The sequence below is a fragment of the Larus michahellis genome, chromosome 1, assembly GCF_964199755.1.
Source record: "Larus michahellis chromosome 1, bLarMic1.1, whole genome shotgun sequence".
Lineage (NCBI taxonomy): Eukaryota > Metazoa > Chordata > Aves > Charadriiformes > Laridae > Larus > Larus michahellis.
This window is the reverse complement of record NC_133896.1, coordinates 221221948-221240624: the sequence shown is the minus strand read 5'-3', so window position 1 is coordinate 221240624 and position 18677 is coordinate 221221948. Positions and strand designations below refer to the sequence as shown.

The following is an 18677-nucleotide window of genomic DNA, read 5'->3' as shown; positions in this document are numbered from 1 at the left end:
TGAAATCCAAACATCACCATGTAACATATAAGAAAACAGAGGAAAATGGAGAATCAGACTTCCCCTTTCCTTCTCCCCATCCTAGCTCACAGAAATGCCCACACACATATATATGACACTGAGATACCTGCACACACGTTTGCAACTACATTGCCACCAAGTTTGCAATAAGATTACCAAACAGTAAGAAAAGCACAAATTAATAATGACAGTAAAACAAGTTCTCAATCTAAATCCCTTACAGTAGAGTTCAATGCAAGCTTCATTACCAGGAGAGGTTCAGACTTCTTAGTTAGACTAAACTCAACGAAGTATTGTAAAAAGGCTTGGAAAGGCTAAACAGACTGCTTTTATCATTCTTTTTTCTAGATAAAGGAAAGAAAACTTCTTTTTCACTAGATAAAAATTGATCATCTTTGTACATCCAAGGATCTTGAACACGATCCCTCTAGCGTGGGCCTTGTGGTATGACAATTAAAGGAGTCCACAGTAGGGGCAGAGACACAATTTGTATTCTCTAAGTCGATAACATTCTCAAATTAAAAAGGAGAAATATTTAATCAATAATTAATGTTTAAGAAGATGCAATTTCTTTTCTTTCTCCTCAGAGAAATTCTGTCTGGTCACGAGCATTTTATCAGAGAAAAGAAAAACATAATGAATAAACAGGAATGGCATTTAAATGTGTGTATATATATATGCACACACATACATAGAAATATATGCACATATGACATATATATGAAGATTAGGGAGCATTTTATAGCAGTGTAGACATTCACATGATGAAGGAGCTCGCGGTTCTCTGCTGCCATCACACCTTGATGTGTTCTCCAAGAGGAAACCCCTTCTTTCCCTGCGAGCTGTCCCCGGGGCAGGTAAGGGTTAGGCAAATGCCTCGTTTCCACCTAAAGCCAGGAGTGCCCTTTGGACCCACTTACAACCTACGGAGCGAGAGATCGGCTCTTTTAAAGGCCAGGTCACACCACCCGGGCTGGGCTCCCACCACACACCATCCAAATCAAAAGCACAGCCTCAAAACAAATCTCTGGGTCCAAGTGGGATATGGTTGGGATATTCCCACAAATGGCTGGGAATACAGAACTAATTCTACATGTGAGTTTAGCTTCTTTTGCCTTGAAAACCCCAATCACATCATACCTTTCACTGACCTCATAAGCATCTCCGACCCACCTGTGAAGCCTGTGCTTTCATTTGTATACTGAGAGTTCTGGCTCTACAAAATAATTAGTTAATAACTTAAATCATGGGTTGGAATCAGGCATTTACCTTCCCCCCAGTACAGACAGGCACATGCAATGAACATATGATTACTTATAATCGTATAAAGCAGAGAGTGGTGGAAAACCACTGCAAAGTATCCAGTATTGAGGACACTTTTCAGAAGCGGACTATCTGAGAATTCGGGAAAATGGGATTTGAATGCCTGCCACCCTTTGGGCTCCACACAAGAGACACCCTACCACTCCTTTTTTCCTAGTCACTTGGTGAAGTATGCTGACATCCCCTCCATTAATCACTCCTGCCCTAAAGTGCATGGTTCTTATTTTAAAAAACAGCTACAGAAAAGTAGCATCCTTTGGGGGTACGAGCAGAGTTTTATTTTCACTTAAATTACTATTTTTCAATTCATCAAGATGAAAAAAGCCTACTCTTGGTTGACCCCAAAGCAAGCCCTAAACTCTACAAACTGAACAATCAGCAACAGAGCACAGTTCTAGTGTTAAACCTAAACCCTGGCTAAATCCCAGATCAAGTAATTATCTTCCTGCCTGATTTTCCTCTCTAACTTTAATAGGATACACTAATTTTTACTCCCTCCCTACGCTCCTGCAGGGAGCCGCAGCTTTTTCCCGCACAATTGCACTTGGTTAGCAGTGTTATCTGGTTTTCCAAAGAACCTGTGGTGGGTTGCATGCGCTGGGAGATCCAGTCAACCCCAGGCTGCCCTACGTTTGCTGAAAGCCACCACTGATGTTCTGGTATCAACTGGAAACCTATCGTGACCAAGACTATTTTAGCATGTTGGCAAGGGTGCGTGTAACCACTGCTACTGGAGCACTCCTGAAAAGCCAAGGGGTTTACGGAGACTATTCCAATCTCCGGTCATTTTGGCACTAGATTAGGCTTTCAAAAAAAGCAACTTTCAGCCTTTTTGACAAACTTTACTGGATATAAATTACTGGGGACCAGAGCTTCATATGGATTTGAACAGGACTTAGCGCGATGGGACATAATCCTGTTCAGCACCACCGCACAACATTCATACCTCTGCACCACGATCAAACAGAAATATGAAATAATACCATAATATGGCATGTCCGAAGAATACTAAGTACCCTCTCCAAGATAATAATCATCTTCAGCCCCCAGTTATATCCAAAGCAGATGAGGACACCCAGTACTTGCCTGTTTGGGCTGTCTGACAGCTACAAAGTTTAAATAATATTCAGCTGCAAGAACTGACTGCCTGGACTGCAGCACAATAGTCAAATAAGAACCATATTCCCTGCCGCCCAAATTAAACCAAAGTTTCTGAAGCTGAATTCCCACACATTCTTCTCATCAAGAAGAGCAGCAGACTAGTGGTTTTCATGAAGGACTGGATCACTCTACATATGGCATTACAATATCCAATGGAGAACACGGTTAATTTTTAGCAGCCAAAATAAGTCCTGTACCTTCCAGTTGGAGTATATCATAAATACAACCAAAAAATCTTTGTTGTACGGTACCACTATTCTGCAGTGCTGATACCAAAACCAAATTCAAGCAAGACCACAAATCCACTGAACACACAATTTAATATCCCAAGTTGTAGGCCTCCGCCTTGATCCCGAGTAGGTTCTTTGTCTGCTAACAAAAGACCACTGAAAAGTCAATATCTGCTGAGCCTCACGGAGTCTGCTGGACGTAGCTCTAGTTTTTTCATGGAATTTCACGTCATTTTTCAGAGTTGGAAGGGAGCTCTAGAGATCGTCTAGTCCAACTCCCCTGCTAAAGCGGGATTGCCCAGAGCACGTCACTCAGGGCTGCAGCCAGGCGGGTCTTGAAAATCTCCAGAGAAGGGGACTCCACACCCTCCCTGGGCAGCCTGTTCCAGGGCTCTGTCACCCTCACTGCAGAGACGTTTTTCCTCATATTTGATCGGAACTTCCTATGTTCTAGCTTGTGCCCGTTACCCCTCGTCCTGTTACTGGGAACCAATGAAAAGAGTCTGGCACCATCCTCCTTCAACCCGCCCTTTAGATACTCGCATGCCATAATAAGGTCTCCCCTCAGCCTTCTCTTCTCCAGGCTAAAGAGTCCCAGCTCTCTCAGCCTTTCCTCATGAGGGAGATGCTCCAGTCCCTCAATCATCTTAGTTGCCCTACGCTGGACTCTCTCCAGCAGTTCCCTGTCCCTCTTGAACTGGGGAGCCCAGAACTGGATGCAGTATTCCAGTTGTGGCCTCACCAGTGCAGAGTAGAGGGGGAGAATGACCTCCCTTGACCTGCTGCCCACACTCTTCCCTATGCTGCCCAGAATTCCGTTAGCCTTCTTGGCGACAGGGGCACCTTGCTGGCTCATGGATAATTTACTGTCCACCAAGACCCCCAGATCCTTTTCTTCAGAGCTGCTTTCCAGCAGGTCCACCCCTAACCTATACTGGTGCCTGACATTCTTCCTTCCTGGGTGCAGGACCCTACGCTTGTCCTTGTTGAACCTCATTAGGTTCTTCTCTGCCCAGCTCTCCAGCCTGTCTAGGTCACACTGGATGGCAGCACGGCCCTCTGGGGTGTCGGCCACCCCTCCCAGTTTGGTATCATCAGCGAACTTACTGAGCAGACACTCTGTCCCCTCATCCAGGTCATTGATGAATAATATGTTAAACAATACTGGTCCAAATATTGACCCCTGGGGGACACCACTGGTTACAGACCTCCAACTCAACCCTGCTCCATTAATCACAACCCTCTGAGTCCTGTCACACAGCCAGCTCTCGAGCCACCTCACTGTCCCCTTGTCTAGTCCACACTTCCTCAGCTTCCTAAGGAAGATGTTATGAGAGACAGTGTCAAAAGCCTTGCTGAAGTCAAGGTAGATGACATCTGCTGCTCCGCCCTCCTCTAGCCAAGCAGTTATAACATCATAGAAGGCTACGAGATTGGTCAAGCATGATTTACCCTTGGTAAATCCATGTTGACCACTTCCAATAACTTCCTGCTCTTGAACGTGCTTGGATACGATATCCAGAACAAGTTGCCCACCTTTTCTTTGCATATTATGACGCTATGTTTTAAATTAGCACATAACATTAAATTAAACAAACATAATATTACACAGAGCCTGATTACACAAGCTCTGACTAATATGACTGATCCTACTGGCTTTGAAAGATGACTTTGACAAGAACCATTCAGAAGATAGTCCTACAAAAACTCACCTCTATTCTAGACAATACCTGCATTACTGTTTTGTTAAAATAAATCATACTCAAACATCTTAATACAACAATAACCAAAAAATTCTTTAAGGATAAAATAGAGTTTATGCACCTACAGGGATTATCAATTAACCCAAGCTAACTAACAGTTCTGTAGATTTTGTCACTTTATCACTCCATAATTTTTTAACTAGTTCAGGAATGTTTGTGGTTTATGCTACTGATCAGGAAGTCAGCAATTGCTACAATACAACAAATGGAAGATACGTGATACGGAAAGAAAACTGTAGATCGGTAACTTTGCTTATTGTATGTCTTTGGAAAACTGTTTCCTCCCTCAAATAATCTAAAGTTTTATCACACAAGATATTATTTTTCTTCTACAGAATGAGTCTCTGCTTAATATAATGTACTGATTTATACAAGAATTAAGAAAAGGCAAATCCTTTCCTTGGAGTTATTATTCTGAATGGGATCATTAGCAAATAATCCACACTTTATAGTCCCCACACTTTATAGACACATTTTTATGTAATGTAGATTTTTACAGCTCTGTAAATAGACAGTTATAGTATAGAGCCAGAATATCTCTTGGGTCAATGCTTATACATCTGATGAAATAAAAAAAAAATTATATAGAAAAAGTGTTGTTAATACAACTCGAGTTACATTTGAAGGAAACGTAACTTCAGTACAGCTTCCAGAGAAAAAGTGTCCCAGGGATACTGCCAACAAGAAATAAAACCATACGTACACGCAGGTACAAAGTAATGTGTCTTGTATATACCAGGAGACATGAACTTCCAACCAACAGAAAATTGCTTCTTAAAGCATCACTCTTAAAGTGTAAGCTAAACATATGAAAGACTAAAGGTCATAATTAGACATATTTAAAAGCAAGGAAGGAACTTCTGCAATTAATTTATCATCTACTTCGATAAAATGATGTTAAAATCATTTCTACCTTAGCTACTTCTCAGGGTCCATATGGAAGATCTGGATGCCACTTGCAATACTAACCAGTACCTTAAAGCAGAAGGATTCCCTTCCTCTCCTGGTTTATTTCCGAGTCTTTGCCACGCTCTCATTTTTTTGCAAGAACATTTTCAAATCACTGAAACTCCACATAGGCAAGGGGACACAGAACAAATGAGCTTCAGTTTTTTGCAGTGAGAACGGCGCTCTGCTTCTGATTACATGAATGTGTTTAGGTGGTTGGAAATCTTACGGAGTTACGTATACAAAAACTGAGCGACATGCTTCCATGGCGCAGGTGCACGGCGCTTGTGAGGACACCCATACAACTGCCGAGTGAGTAAAGAAAAGCACGTCAATGTTCTGAAATCAAAATGTCATTATTTTAAGAACACTTTACACTGGTCTAAACAACTACACAGCTGCAGCACTACAGAGGAACAAGCTCCACGGTGTACCTGAAATACCTGTACATTAGTTTGACTCTGCAGACCCAACGCTCAACTATTTACTTAAGAAAATATGAACACCTCTGGGAGTTTCACTTGCTTGAAGGCAGCAGGATTGGACTTCACTTACACACCCTTTGAGTTCATCTAACTGTAACTACTGCAGCACTTGAAGTATAGTACCGGCGGAGTTGAAGCGCTGCAGCTCTGCTGGTGTGGAGACAGTTGTGTTGATTAAAAAGCCTTTGATACGAACCGTGCCTTTGTATGGGACAGAAAATGACACAACCGTGCCCGCACGTGGCCGTTCACACAACATGACGTCTATGGGACCAGGTACAGGATACAGGAAACAGTTTTCCTACATATCTCCCAGATGTTATACAAACCATTTATCCTTTAGATGAACTAAATATATTAGATCTGAAGATAATTTATAAGTATATATGAATTTCAATAATTAAATTGGAAAATATTTGACTAACAGGATTAATTGAAACTATACAAGAAAGATAAAACTGATTCAAAACCAGTCTCCAAGAAGATCCATTTTCAAAACTCCTCAAACCAGGGTATGTTGAATGATGATGACTCAAAACAAAGAAACCGATGATGGAAGCACCACATAATTCAGGCAGATGCTGTTACGTACCTACTTTCAAGGCCTTAGAGCTCCTTCTGGCCACAATAAAGCCATATAGGCTGAACTCTCTATGGACCCATATACAATACAGGACCAAACAATGGTTTTGTGGACAAGTTGCTATGCTTTGAACACCTGCAAGTCTGCTGAGAGCTGCTGCTGCCTTCCACAGGGGTATGATCCTGTCACCCAACTCCTGCTACAAAGCAAAGTAGCTCAGAAGATGGAGGGAAAAAAAAGCAAATATGATTCCAAACTCATCAGGAGCTGGAAACTTCAGCTCTGGGGCCCACAGCACAAGAAGGACATGGACCTGTTGGAGCGGGTCCAGAAGAGGCCACAAAGATGACCAGAGGGCTGGAGCCCCTCTGCTGTGAGGACAGGCTGAGAGAGTTGGGGTTGTTCAGCCTGGAGAAGAGAAGGCTCCGGGGACACCTTATAGCGGCCTTCCAGCACCTAAAGGGGGCTCATAAGAAAGATGGGGACAGACTTTCTACTAGTGCCTGTTGCGACAGGACAAGGGGTAATGGCTTCAAACTAAAAGAGGGTACGTTTAGACTAGACATAAGGAAGAAATTTTTTATGGGTGGGTTGCTAAAGGTGGTGAAACACTGGCCCAGATTACCCAGAAAGGTGGTAGATGCCGCATCCCTGGAAATATTCCAGGTCAGGCTGAAGGGAGCTCTGAGCAACCCGGTCTAGTTGGAGATGTCCCTGCCCACTGCATGGGGGTTGGACCAGGTGGCCTTTAAAGGTCCCTTCCAACCCAAACCATTCTGTGATTCTAAACTTCTGCCTGGCGCATGCAGGACATCAGAGTCAGCTGGGTCACGGTGCCCTGCACCAGCACAAGGCAGCATCAGCAGCATCAGAACAGTCTATCGGGGCATTTAGCACCATATTTGCATTTCTTTCCTCCCATTGGCATCAGAGTTTGTGAATGAAAAGACTTTTGGGGTGCAACAGTATGGAAAAATGTTGACTTAAAAGAAATGAAAAATATTATTGTTTCATTAGTGACAGATATTTAACGTAAGTTAAGATCTAACCCTTACTGAGTTGATAAGGTTAAGATTTTTTTAATTTCAATTTATCTTTTTTTTCTTTTTCTAATTGTATCTGCTCCCTTTCCCAAGAGGGTTTTTCATTATTTTCTGACTTGCAAAGCCTATGGCATCGGTGTCTTTTTAAAGAAAAACACACCAACACATTTCAGGAGACCCTCTTCAGCTTCTGGAGAACCAGAACTGGGGAAATGTAGGGCACTGAAGCTGGAAAAGGCATGAAGAATGGGGGAGGAAAAACGCGGCAGCCAAAATAGAAGTGAGAAATGCAATCAGAGCACCGGGAAAGAGAGCAAGAAGTTTTCTCAGTGAACTTTTGGTGACTTGCGAAGAAAAGGATCTCCAAAACTACTTTCACTTTTGGAGAGTTCACACCTTCGTTTAGATGACGGCTGCCAAAAGAGGCAGAGGTCTGAGCAAACACTGTTCCCTGCCTCAATTATTTTAAGATCTCTTGATTCAATCCTCTGCTTTGGAAAGTTCAAAAAATTAAAATGAGTTGTTACAGATCAAGGGGAGGGGACGCAGTAGGCTACAATAAATTGCCAGGCAGCCTGATCCAAGCCGAAACCATCAGTAACTCATTTACCTTTCTTAATCTTCACAGACAACAGCAAACACAAAGGAGTAGATCGTGTTAATACGCAATGCTCTGTACATGCAGAGGAGGTGTAAGCCAGTTAAATTTTAGAAAGAAATACAAAAAACAGCACACTAAGAAGGTTGAGAAAAACACAAGCTGTAGGCTCCGATGCTTCAAAAGCCTTGAGAACTATCAGACAAATGACAATCATAAAATAGTTACATATAAACAGCAATATGAGACGCAAATTAATCTAGCGGATTGCACAGAGGGAGAGCAGACGGGGAGTATGTGGCCCTGTACAAAGCAGAAAGCTCTCAGCATCTCCGCAGTAGGACTTCGCTGAACTATCAGGAAAAGGCAACACATGGGTTACGCAACCTTGTGGGACCCCACGGCATTAGGTAGGTGACAAATACTATCACCCAGTAGGTGACCAAATACTATCACAACAAACAAGCAAAAGGGTTAAAAATAACAGCTCCTGAGGGTATGCATGACACCTAAACCCATCTTCTGTCCTGCTAGGGAAAACAAGTGGATGGGAAAGGGGGATCACCAGGCAGGCTTATTTCTGGGGTTTCAGCTTTTAGGAACCAGATCAGCACAGAGAGGAGACTGACACGTGGTCTGGGAAGATTAATCTTGGGCCAGCGGAGGGACTCTCTCAAGGAATGATATTTAAATTTAAGGTCGCATTCTGAGTTGCCCTCGCTCTCCGTTAAGTGTAAAAAGAAGTGCAACCTCCCTAAATTAACCGTAGCCTTGGTGAATTCTCTGCACAGACTGCAAAACACAAATTTAGAAGGGTTTAGTTGTGAAGCGACGTTATTCTAGACCTTGACACTCTTAGCAGACAAGAAATGGGCCAGATATTCTGTGAGAAGAACCGCTATGCATGCACAACAGCAAATTCCACAGAGCAAGGCAATATTATATACTCAGGAATATTCCGGGGAAACCAGGCATCCGAATGCCGAGGGAAATTTGACTAGAGTCAGGGGGACGGGCAGCTCTGCACTGAACGCTGTTAACACGCAGTGGCACAAGGAGCCGGCGCAAAAGGCAGCAAGCAAAGGGCAGAAGCTGCCCAGCAGACTCCGGTTACAGGATATTGATTTGTGCAGATGATGCAACGACGAGGGCTAAATGCCCTGTGAGCCAGGTTGCTTTGAAGGGCATGAGTTACGCTGTGATCTGTCAGCTGAATCCTCCAAGAAACACAAATTACAGACAGAGCCTGGAGGAGCCCTATTAGGTTTCCAGTTTGCCTCCCTGCTGTGCAGAAGGACCCGGACCTACATGCAGTCTGACTGCACTGGGAACCTCCGACAAAATCCGCACGATCCCTCACCATCTGATTTCAGTGCTTGAAGGTCCTAGTGTTATTCTTCTACTATATAATTTCCATCTCTTTTGTTATCAATCAGGACAACTACTTCTTGTCCTCCAGATGTCGATGCGGAAAGCAAACCACCATTATTCCCTTTACAGCCTCTTCTACTTTGTGTGACTTGGCATGTCCCTCCCCTGCTCGGTCTCCTTTTGCCCAGGCTAAACAGTTCCAGCCCTTGCAACTTTTGTCCACAGTTCACGTTTCCAAAGCCTCTTATTCTCTTTTCTGGAATTAAATTTATCTTAAAGCACAATCTCTAAACTCCAACAGCAATGCCACAGAACACAGACCAGTGGACGAAGCTGGACAGAAGTAGCATCAGCTTTATGGAACACGATGCACACACACAAATGACCACAGAAGCGATGACAATAACAGAGTTCTTGGGTTCTTTTTTAGCTTGTTTGTTCAGAATCAGACGTTTTTTCTAATTTACTATAAGGAAAAATGGCTCCTTAAGAAAAAACTCAATTATCAACGATGATTAGCTGCAATGTAAGGTTGTTGTCTAAGTATCTTCACACTTGATTTTACAACATGTAACCATACACCCATTCTGTTAAACTGCTGCCTTTACATATTTTTTAAATATATTCCTTTAAACTTGATTAACTGTACTTACCCAAGGAATAGGATAACTACACAAAGATCAGTTAGTGACTGGCTCAGCATAAAATCACAAACTTTTCTCCAGCATTTCTGCTCATCAGAAAGCGTCTCGGAATCCAAGCTGCATTCCTGCTTCGGTGCCCCAGGTGGGAATATCTGACCCCTGGAATCCCACAGATATCCATCCCTCCTCTACTCGCCCCTTCCTGTCAACTACAATTAAATCTTGAAAAAATACTTAGTATTTGGTGTATAATATGATAATTTTACGTGTCGCTCTTTACCATAATAAGGAAGAGTCTATTTACTTCTTCATTTTCAACGCCTCGCTCTGGGACCTGGATTCTTCCCACCAGTTCTCTTCAGGGACCACAGAAGGGCTTTTAGCAACTGCTGATACCAGCTGCTCATCCCATCGGGGCCATTCTTTTTTTTCCAATGAGCTCTTTTTTCCCCAGCCACATCAAAGGTAATGTGGGGCCAGGGCGTTAGCGATTCTTTCTCAAATTTCTTGACCTGGCTGCATAGAACGTTCATGTCTCAGAGGGCAGAGCGAGACGATTCTGCGGCCCTGGACTCCTTCTAAAACTACAGAAACCCTGCAAACGTAAGTAGCTTCACCTGAACTTCTTGTTTCTGCCTTTCACGTGTCACAACATTAAAATCTAGGTGTTAAAACACTAAAATTAAATCAACAATGCAAATATGAGGATAGAACGAAAAATGAAGCCACAAACTGCCAAAATGATGTAGCACCAAATGAAAACCTCTTATTTATGCAGCAGAATAAATGCAAATTGACGTCTTAACAGTGTAAAATCATTAAAGAGCCCTGCTTTGAAGAGCTTACAATCTAATTGTATGGAATACACAAAACTAGTGGAACTTGATGTAGAGTTACAAGAGTAAAAGGCAGAAGTCATACACTTATTACATCTGCTGTGATGGGTTTTTTTCTTTACGAGAACATTCAACATCAAAATTATCCTAAATGTGAAAACTGGAATGAGACAGAAAGCTAACAAAAAGATGCCTGTTCTGGAATAAATAACTGCCAAATACAGAAGTATTATTTCACATGAAAGAAAAAAAACCACGGAATTAAGAAAATTCAGATCTAACTCAGTAACTGGCATCTTTCTAGGGATGCAAAAAAAATAAAATGGAATGAGATTAAATCGCCTTTATTTATTACCAAGATACGCGTTATGGTCTTACATTTTCTCACATTCACTTTGGCACTTTTCATTTAAGAACCTTTGTATTAGACTGGTCTCCGAGTTGATAAACCAGACACATGCCTCCAGGCAACAACAGAAAATTAATTCTACGCTTTGGACATTAAACAATTGAATCTGTAGATCTGCAAAGTTTGGTTTGGGGTTTGTTAGTGGTGTTTTGGGGTGGTTTGGTTTTTTTTGTTAAAAGCACAGCTCAGCCGGCACCCATCTGCCAGGCGGTATTACTGCAGCGCGCAACACCTCGGCCTGAACTGGAAGGTGACTTGAATTATTCCACTACAGCATAATGTGATCTACGCCCTACAGCCAGGGGAGAGAAGAGCACTGTAAAACATAAAATATTGGTTTCTGTTTGCAAACCCATAAATTGTCCAGATTTGCTCTTTCCAGGAAACTCTACATGACTCAATTCCCCAATAAACGTGTTTTGAAGGAAGCACTGACCTCTTCATCCCAAAAGTGAAGACAGACTTAAGGACATTTGCATTGACTTGTTCTGGGGAAGAGAGTTTAATGCCACGAAAGGCTCCTCTAGACCACAGCCATTAACAAGCAAATGGTTTCTACAAAGATTTTGGACGCTGGTTACCACTCTCACCACCCATCGGGGCAAGGCAGCTTTTTTCTGGGATGAATATGGCAAGAGAAAACATGATCTTTACTTTTATGAACATGTTGTTTGGCACTGTTTTAATCTGCAGTTAATACAAGAAAATATCATCGTGAAACAGACCTTAAATACTTGTAAGAAGCAAGAATCTGGTATGATCTGACCAAAATAAGGAAATCTGAGTGAGGGAGATTTTTCTCATTTTGCTGAAGTGGAGACTGCAAAATCATCTTTTATAACACGTGGCCACTAGTTACAAATTCAGATTTTTCTCTGTGGTCACCCTCTGACATCTAACACGGCCATCTGGAACAAATCCAGAAGGAAAGAAGAGAGGATGAGAAGGGAAAAATATGCTTAGAATGCAAGACACCATTACTTCTCCTGAGTGCAATATGCATTTAACAGGAACGGAGGAGAGGATGCACAGCTGCCTCTTGTGTCTGTATCAACACTATGGTTGCCTGCAGTTCTAGTGACTAACAGTACAATAATTTTATAACACTTTTTTTCCCCCACAAAAAGAATGAATAGTGTTAATTTATAGCACTCACAGAACACACGACGTCAGCTTTCATAAATATCTCAGGTAAGGAGATGTTTTTTCCACTAAAATTTATATGAGAGTCTGAGACATCGTCTAACTGCGTGGAGTGAGTTAGCGTGGTTGCCCTACGTTCCCTCCGCGGTCCGTGGGGAGAGAGAAGATGACAACTGTCAAAAAGACAATTCAGATCTCAGGTTAAGATGGCCTTTGAAGGTGGATCTCTCTCTGCTGACCAAAGCAGCCCTCCAGGACACCAAGCTGGGCACCCTACGTCGGTGAGGCAACTCCAATGGGATGGATCCACATCAAACAGCTGGCAAAGACCAGAACAATGGTAGAGCTGGAAAAAGACTAGAAATGTCACTATTCCCAGTCCAGAGCCCACTTCGCTTTGCAGCCTGCATTTCTGTAACAAAGGCTTGCTCTGTGTAATGCCTGCTCCTATAGTCCTTTTGTGTGCAAAATATCTCACTGTTTCTCAGGGAGTAAACAATGTCTGGCTGGAAAAAAAAAAAAAGGATTCCTGCCATAAAAGCAGCTACACCTTTAAATCAAAGCTTTATGGTAAAAGTTGGCAACGTTTAGATAGCCGTTTTCTGCCACTTGTTTAACTCTTGGAAAACTAAAATTGTTCTTTCCACGGTCTGTAAGCACAACCTACAACTTTGCGCTGCTCCCGTTCAATTCACTGTAAAAACTGAGTGGAAGTTGACCAGAACTTGGAGTGAAAAATGAGGCCTTTTAGCCATGTACTTGTTCAGTAACTGAAAAGACAAAAAGCCTGTAACACCAATGACTTATGAGAAGTAAAAGGGAAATAAAAATCTCCAATACGTGCTGGATTTCCTGCTGTAAGCCGTAAGGAGCCTCCAACTACATTCACAGAGATTTTTGAGCACAAAAAGTTATGATCCTAAATTTAAATGTTGTTATCTAAAAAGAAATTGACAGTTTTAAAGAGATGTAGGGCATGAAGAACTCCAATGCATTAATGGGAACTAGCTTTGTCTGGTCCTTTATGAACTTTGCTTTAGAAGTTCCTGCTGAGTTGTTTTTAGACCCCTTCCTTTCAACAGACCAGCCACATAAAGTTATCATTACCACTACAAAACCTAGCAATTCATAAAGCGTGCCTGTCAGATTCTTCTGAATGGCACAGAAGCAGTCCACGGGGGATCAGATTGAGGCTTTCTAATTCTTGACATTGATGTGCTTAATAAAACACGTCCTTGAAAGCATTTCTTTATATAAAAGGTATGGAGAAAAAAGTTATTCCACGACAAACAGAATCGGCGTGCCTTTACAGACTGGCTACAAGGTGGAGCCAGTCGAGATGGTATTAATAGCAGCCCACAGGTTTCACCTGGCTAAAAATAGAATTCCTCTCGCTCTCAGAGATGGAAAGCGAGATGAGGGCAGTACAAATCCCAATCTTCAAGTACCTCTCACTGCCTAGACATAGCTAGCTGTGTAAAGACAATGACAGGGTTAGTCTAGAGGCACACGTGCAGCCAGGCATCTAGAGGTGGGGGGTCCTGCCATCTCCATCTGAATCACAGTCAGGGTTCCAAAACTGGAATCTGGTCTCCATCACAGAGGAGTACGTATCTAATTAGTTCTTTCCGTCACTGTGAAAGACAGGAATGCATTACAGTAACATTTCATGCTCTTAACTATTCCGTAGATGAATCCAAAATATATGCAATTACAGACCTAAATATAGCCCCTTACAGTCAACAGAAATCAACTCGGCTAAGTAACTCAGGGAGGATGGGAGAGAAGACATCTGAAAACACCCCAAAAGTGGACTTCATTTGTTCTGTATGGTAGTACTGTTTTACATTGAAGTAAAGCTTTCCTCAAGAAGTTCCATAAATTTATTATGAATGGTTGTATTCAAACATACCCTCATTCGTTTGTGAAAGTAAAAAATAAGCAAAAATAATAAATATATTTACTTCTCAAATTTGTTCATCCCATATCATATCTAAATGGCACTGTCCAACAAATAATTTAGTAACTAAAATCAAATGTCTGGTTTGTTTTAAAATTGTTAAGTGTCCTAAAGGGAAAGGTGAGCAGCCAAAAGCCGAAGAGAACGGCCAATTTGTTGAGTCGCGCAGTGATAGTGCAATAATCCACGCAATGTCTCGTCCCTTATCTAAACGGAGCACACTCAACGCCTGCAGGGTACTCCCTTCTCCCTTTCCAGCCCTGCCTTTTTGGTGGTGGTGGTGGTGGTTTTTTTGCTGGGACTGACAGCAAGCATGCCAACTCAGGGAATATTCTTGAGAATGTGGAGCCTTAAAAATCCTTTCACTCCAGCACATCAGGCAAAGGCAATCACATACTGACACAGACATGATCAGAACTAGGAGCAAGCCTTTTTTTCCACATCCATAAGGAACCAATGCTTCCTCTAAATGACGTGGGGTTTACTATTAAGTAAACTATTTTTTTCCTGACTAAACAGGCCTAGACTTTTAAAAACAAGATGGCAGGCATTGTGTCAAGCAGGAAGGTAAACTGTCCAAAGCTATGTGAAATCTGAAGACCATAACTGGATCTGAGAGCTCTTTCAAAGGCAAATTCTCAAATTGAATTCACTGTTCTTTAGAAAGACCCAGAATTGGTCAATGCCAAAGAAAGCAGCGTTTGGTAACAACTTCCAGTGATAAATATCAGGATATTTTAAAACTTGTGTTTACATGTTTCTCTGTCTCAGTACTGATTTTAGGAGAATATTTTGATCAAATCCAAAATAGCAACACATAAGGAAGTGCTGAAAGGGAGCGGGATAATCCTGTCCCTTAATACTGCTATTGAAACACATACTTTTGCACAGCCTAAAAGAGAGTATCAAGATGGCATGGGTGGGAAAGACAGCAGACATGAACTCCCAAATACAGAAGACTAGAAAGGGAAAATCAATCATCAACAGAAATACAAAACTAGTTAGACATAAAGTGCTGTCAAAAGCATAAAGCAAATAAATGGGGAAAAAAAAAAAAAACAAACATTGAAAAATCCCCTCAATCTCCCTAATATTCATAGGAGTATCAGGGATTACTTGTAAAAAAGAAAACAGCAGGGTTTTTTTTTAAATGGTAGCATGTTTCAAGTTGCCAGCATGCTTTTAATTACATTTAGAAAGTTAAAGTCTATTGCATTATCTAGAGAAATTAAGTCATTCAAAATAATAATAAAGTTGCTGATTAGCTGACATTTTTAATCCTGCAATTTACATGCTTAAATACATTTTTAACAATATCCTTTTAATACTCAAATACACTGACACTGGCAACTTCAGTACACTGACCGATGTGACAGTTTGAAGTATTTCAAGGAGGATATTCGGGTCTCTTGAGTTCATATTTTAAAATTGTCAAAATGCATACCCTCATAAAACAGAAGAAGAAATTAAAGCCTCGTACATTAAGACTGACCCAGACTGTCTTGAAACAAACAGGAAATCCACAGATTTTTAAGGCCAGAAGGGACCGCTATGATTGCCAATCTAACTTCCTGCACAAAGGAGCCCATTTCACCCAAAAAATCCTGCAGCCGGTATTTTCAAACTGAATTACAGCTAAACATCTGGCAGAGAAACATCCTTAGTGTAAATCACCTAATTCAGACTTAAAGTACGACAAGACAGTCTTAATTTTCCTTCTGTAAACAGGAGAGTACAAAAGCCTCACCAGTACATCACGGTGACACGTTTAGAGCACAGCAAGATGAATTATTAAGGGATGTTACTCCTCCATACACGTTCCCATCTTTACTACACATAATTGTAAGTAATTACATGAATGACAATACGATTTATTAAAATATTTCCGTTTTGAAAAGTAATTTCTACACTGTCATGTTAAAATGCAATCACAAAATCCCATTTATTGGTTTTCGTACAAAAATAATTCTAGCCATCTGCGTGTTTTTATCATTATTTACATAGTTAATGTTAACTCATAAGTAATACTGAAGAGTTACTCCTACAAGGAAAAGAATCCATAGTCACATCGACCGTATCCCCATTTCTGTTGTGTAACATTCACTTTTTGCCTTTTCCCCCACATTTTGGTATCTTCAGATCCAGGGATATATCAAACCCAGGACATCTGGACAGATGAGCCGAACAGAAAAGGTTCACATGCTGTTTCTTCTGTTAGCATATTCTGAAATTTTAAATCAGTGTCATATTTGCAAGGAACCAGAAATAACCTAAGGTCTACAAGTGTTCTCAGAGTAAGAATTTGCCCTCATATATTCCCCAATTCTTGTTTGAACACTGGAAACCAAATTTTCCAAAGCTGCTTCTATACTTGCTGTAATCACAAACTTTAGGAGAGAAGGAGCAAAAATGTAAGACTGGTCATCTTTTCTTAAATACTGCCATACTACAGTCATAAATATAGTACTTTTATATTGTATTCAAGCATAGAAATCAAAGTTAGTTAAAACCACATTTTAAAAAAACCACGTTCAAATCGCCTTCAAAACACAACTCGCATAACTTTTATTTAAAATTTGCCTTGAAACTTTGTTATTTATTTATGCTGCTACTGATGGCTGATGTTTATCCGCCAAACATGTCAAGAATAGATAACTGACTAAAGCTATGATTTTAAAATTCATTAGCGTTTGTAAGAGAGGCTTCTCACAAAATTAAATGCCAAGCTTTTCTCTTGGTGTCTGTTCAAGATCTCTGATGGCTGATCTTTACAAAATAACTATTTGAGGCCAAATTTGACATGACAACTCTTAAAACATGGCATAAAAATACTTTTTAAAATTATTATTGTAGGTGCCCAGATTTTTCTACCATTTTCACCGCAAAAGAAAAACAATTTCAATCCCCCATTAAAACACTTTTAATTTGAAATTGTAAATACTAGAAATCAACAATCTAATAAAATGAGGACGCAATATGAGATATGAAGCTTCATAGCCCACCTTTCTTCTTGACTGGCATTCTTCTTCCTACTTCTGAATCTGGTTGCAAGCACTTTTTAACAGGTATTAACGATGAACTACGGGAACACCTTGTAAGGTCAGGAACTGGCTATCTATTGCAAAACACTTTTACAGTTCAGTTAGTTAGGAAATGCAGCTTCAATCTTCATGTCTATCAATACTTGCTGTTTTCTTGTATTGGACTTCCGATGCTTCCCAGAAATAAGAAAAAAAAAAAAAGGAAAAAAGAAGCTTTTTGATTTTTTTAAGAGATGTTTTCAGTTTCTTTAAAATATGTTTGAATCTATAAAAATACAAGATAAAATGTTCCTCGGCAATATAAAACCTTATTATAACTCCTCTTCTGGCAGCAAAGTTTGAAAATTAAAAGATTTTATGTAATACAATTAAGGCACAGTCCATCTCTAGGCAGCTGTCATAATACTCCACCTGTACATGCTCAAAAATATATTACTGGCAGGACAAAAACTCCCAAATAATCCAAATAAGGAGGAAGACAAAAACAATCCAAAGTGACTCTTTAAACTTCTTTCACTTCTTGAATGAATTTTGCTAGCTATGTATTAGGTGACTACACGGCAGACTGAAAAGGTCCCTTTTTTCCTCACCAGACAACAGCCTTCAAATATCACACTCTTACCCAACAGAAGTCACTGGCCAGTCACTTTCATTTTTATTATCTGCAAGCCACCCAGCCTTACGGTCTTTAATGTCCCTCTGATCCTCCCATGTATTAAAAGAGAGGATTGAAAACGAGGAAAGCAATCCCTTGACCTGGAATTATTAAAGTGACAGTGCTGCTCACTGGGCACTTTGGCAAAGCAGATTGCTTTATATGGGAGTCATTTACTTCATGCCATTTCTTCCCTCGCACAGCAGCCACCTCGTGAAAGAGGAGTAAGGAGAGTCAGGAGAAGAGCTTCAAAAAAGGTTCATTTTCAGAGATAATGAAGTATTAACGAAATAAAAAGCCAGCCATGAGATCAGTCCAGAGTTTCCCACTCAGAAGCGCAGCTGTTTGGCTTCAGTATGAGCCTCTCTCTCTCCCTTTTTCTGGAAAAAAAAACAACAAACAAAACAAAAAAAAAAAAGAGAGAAACAGAAAGGGGATAGATTTTCCTCGTCTAGCTTGTTAA

At 40.9% G+C, this 18677-nt stretch overlaps 1 protein-coding gene across 17 annotated transcripts in view; it reads right to left on the bottom strand.

The window, feature by feature from the left end:
* Positions 1-18677, bottom strand: part of DLG2 (discs large MAGUK scaffold protein 2) — a 1061709-nt gene that overhangs the window by 1042244 nt on the left and 788 nt on the right. For 16 of the 17 annotated variants that reach the window (XM_074572424.1, XM_074572415.1, XM_074572416.1 and 13 more), the window contains exon 2: positions 17521-18594. In XM_074572424.1, coding sequence (XP_074428525.1) covers positions 17521-17539 — 19 coding nt within the window. In that variant the 5' untranslated portion in view covers positions 17540-18594. The remainder of the gene's footprint in view (positions 1-17520; positions 18595-18677) is intronic. The other variant, XM_074572413.1, reaches the window with a different exon arrangement.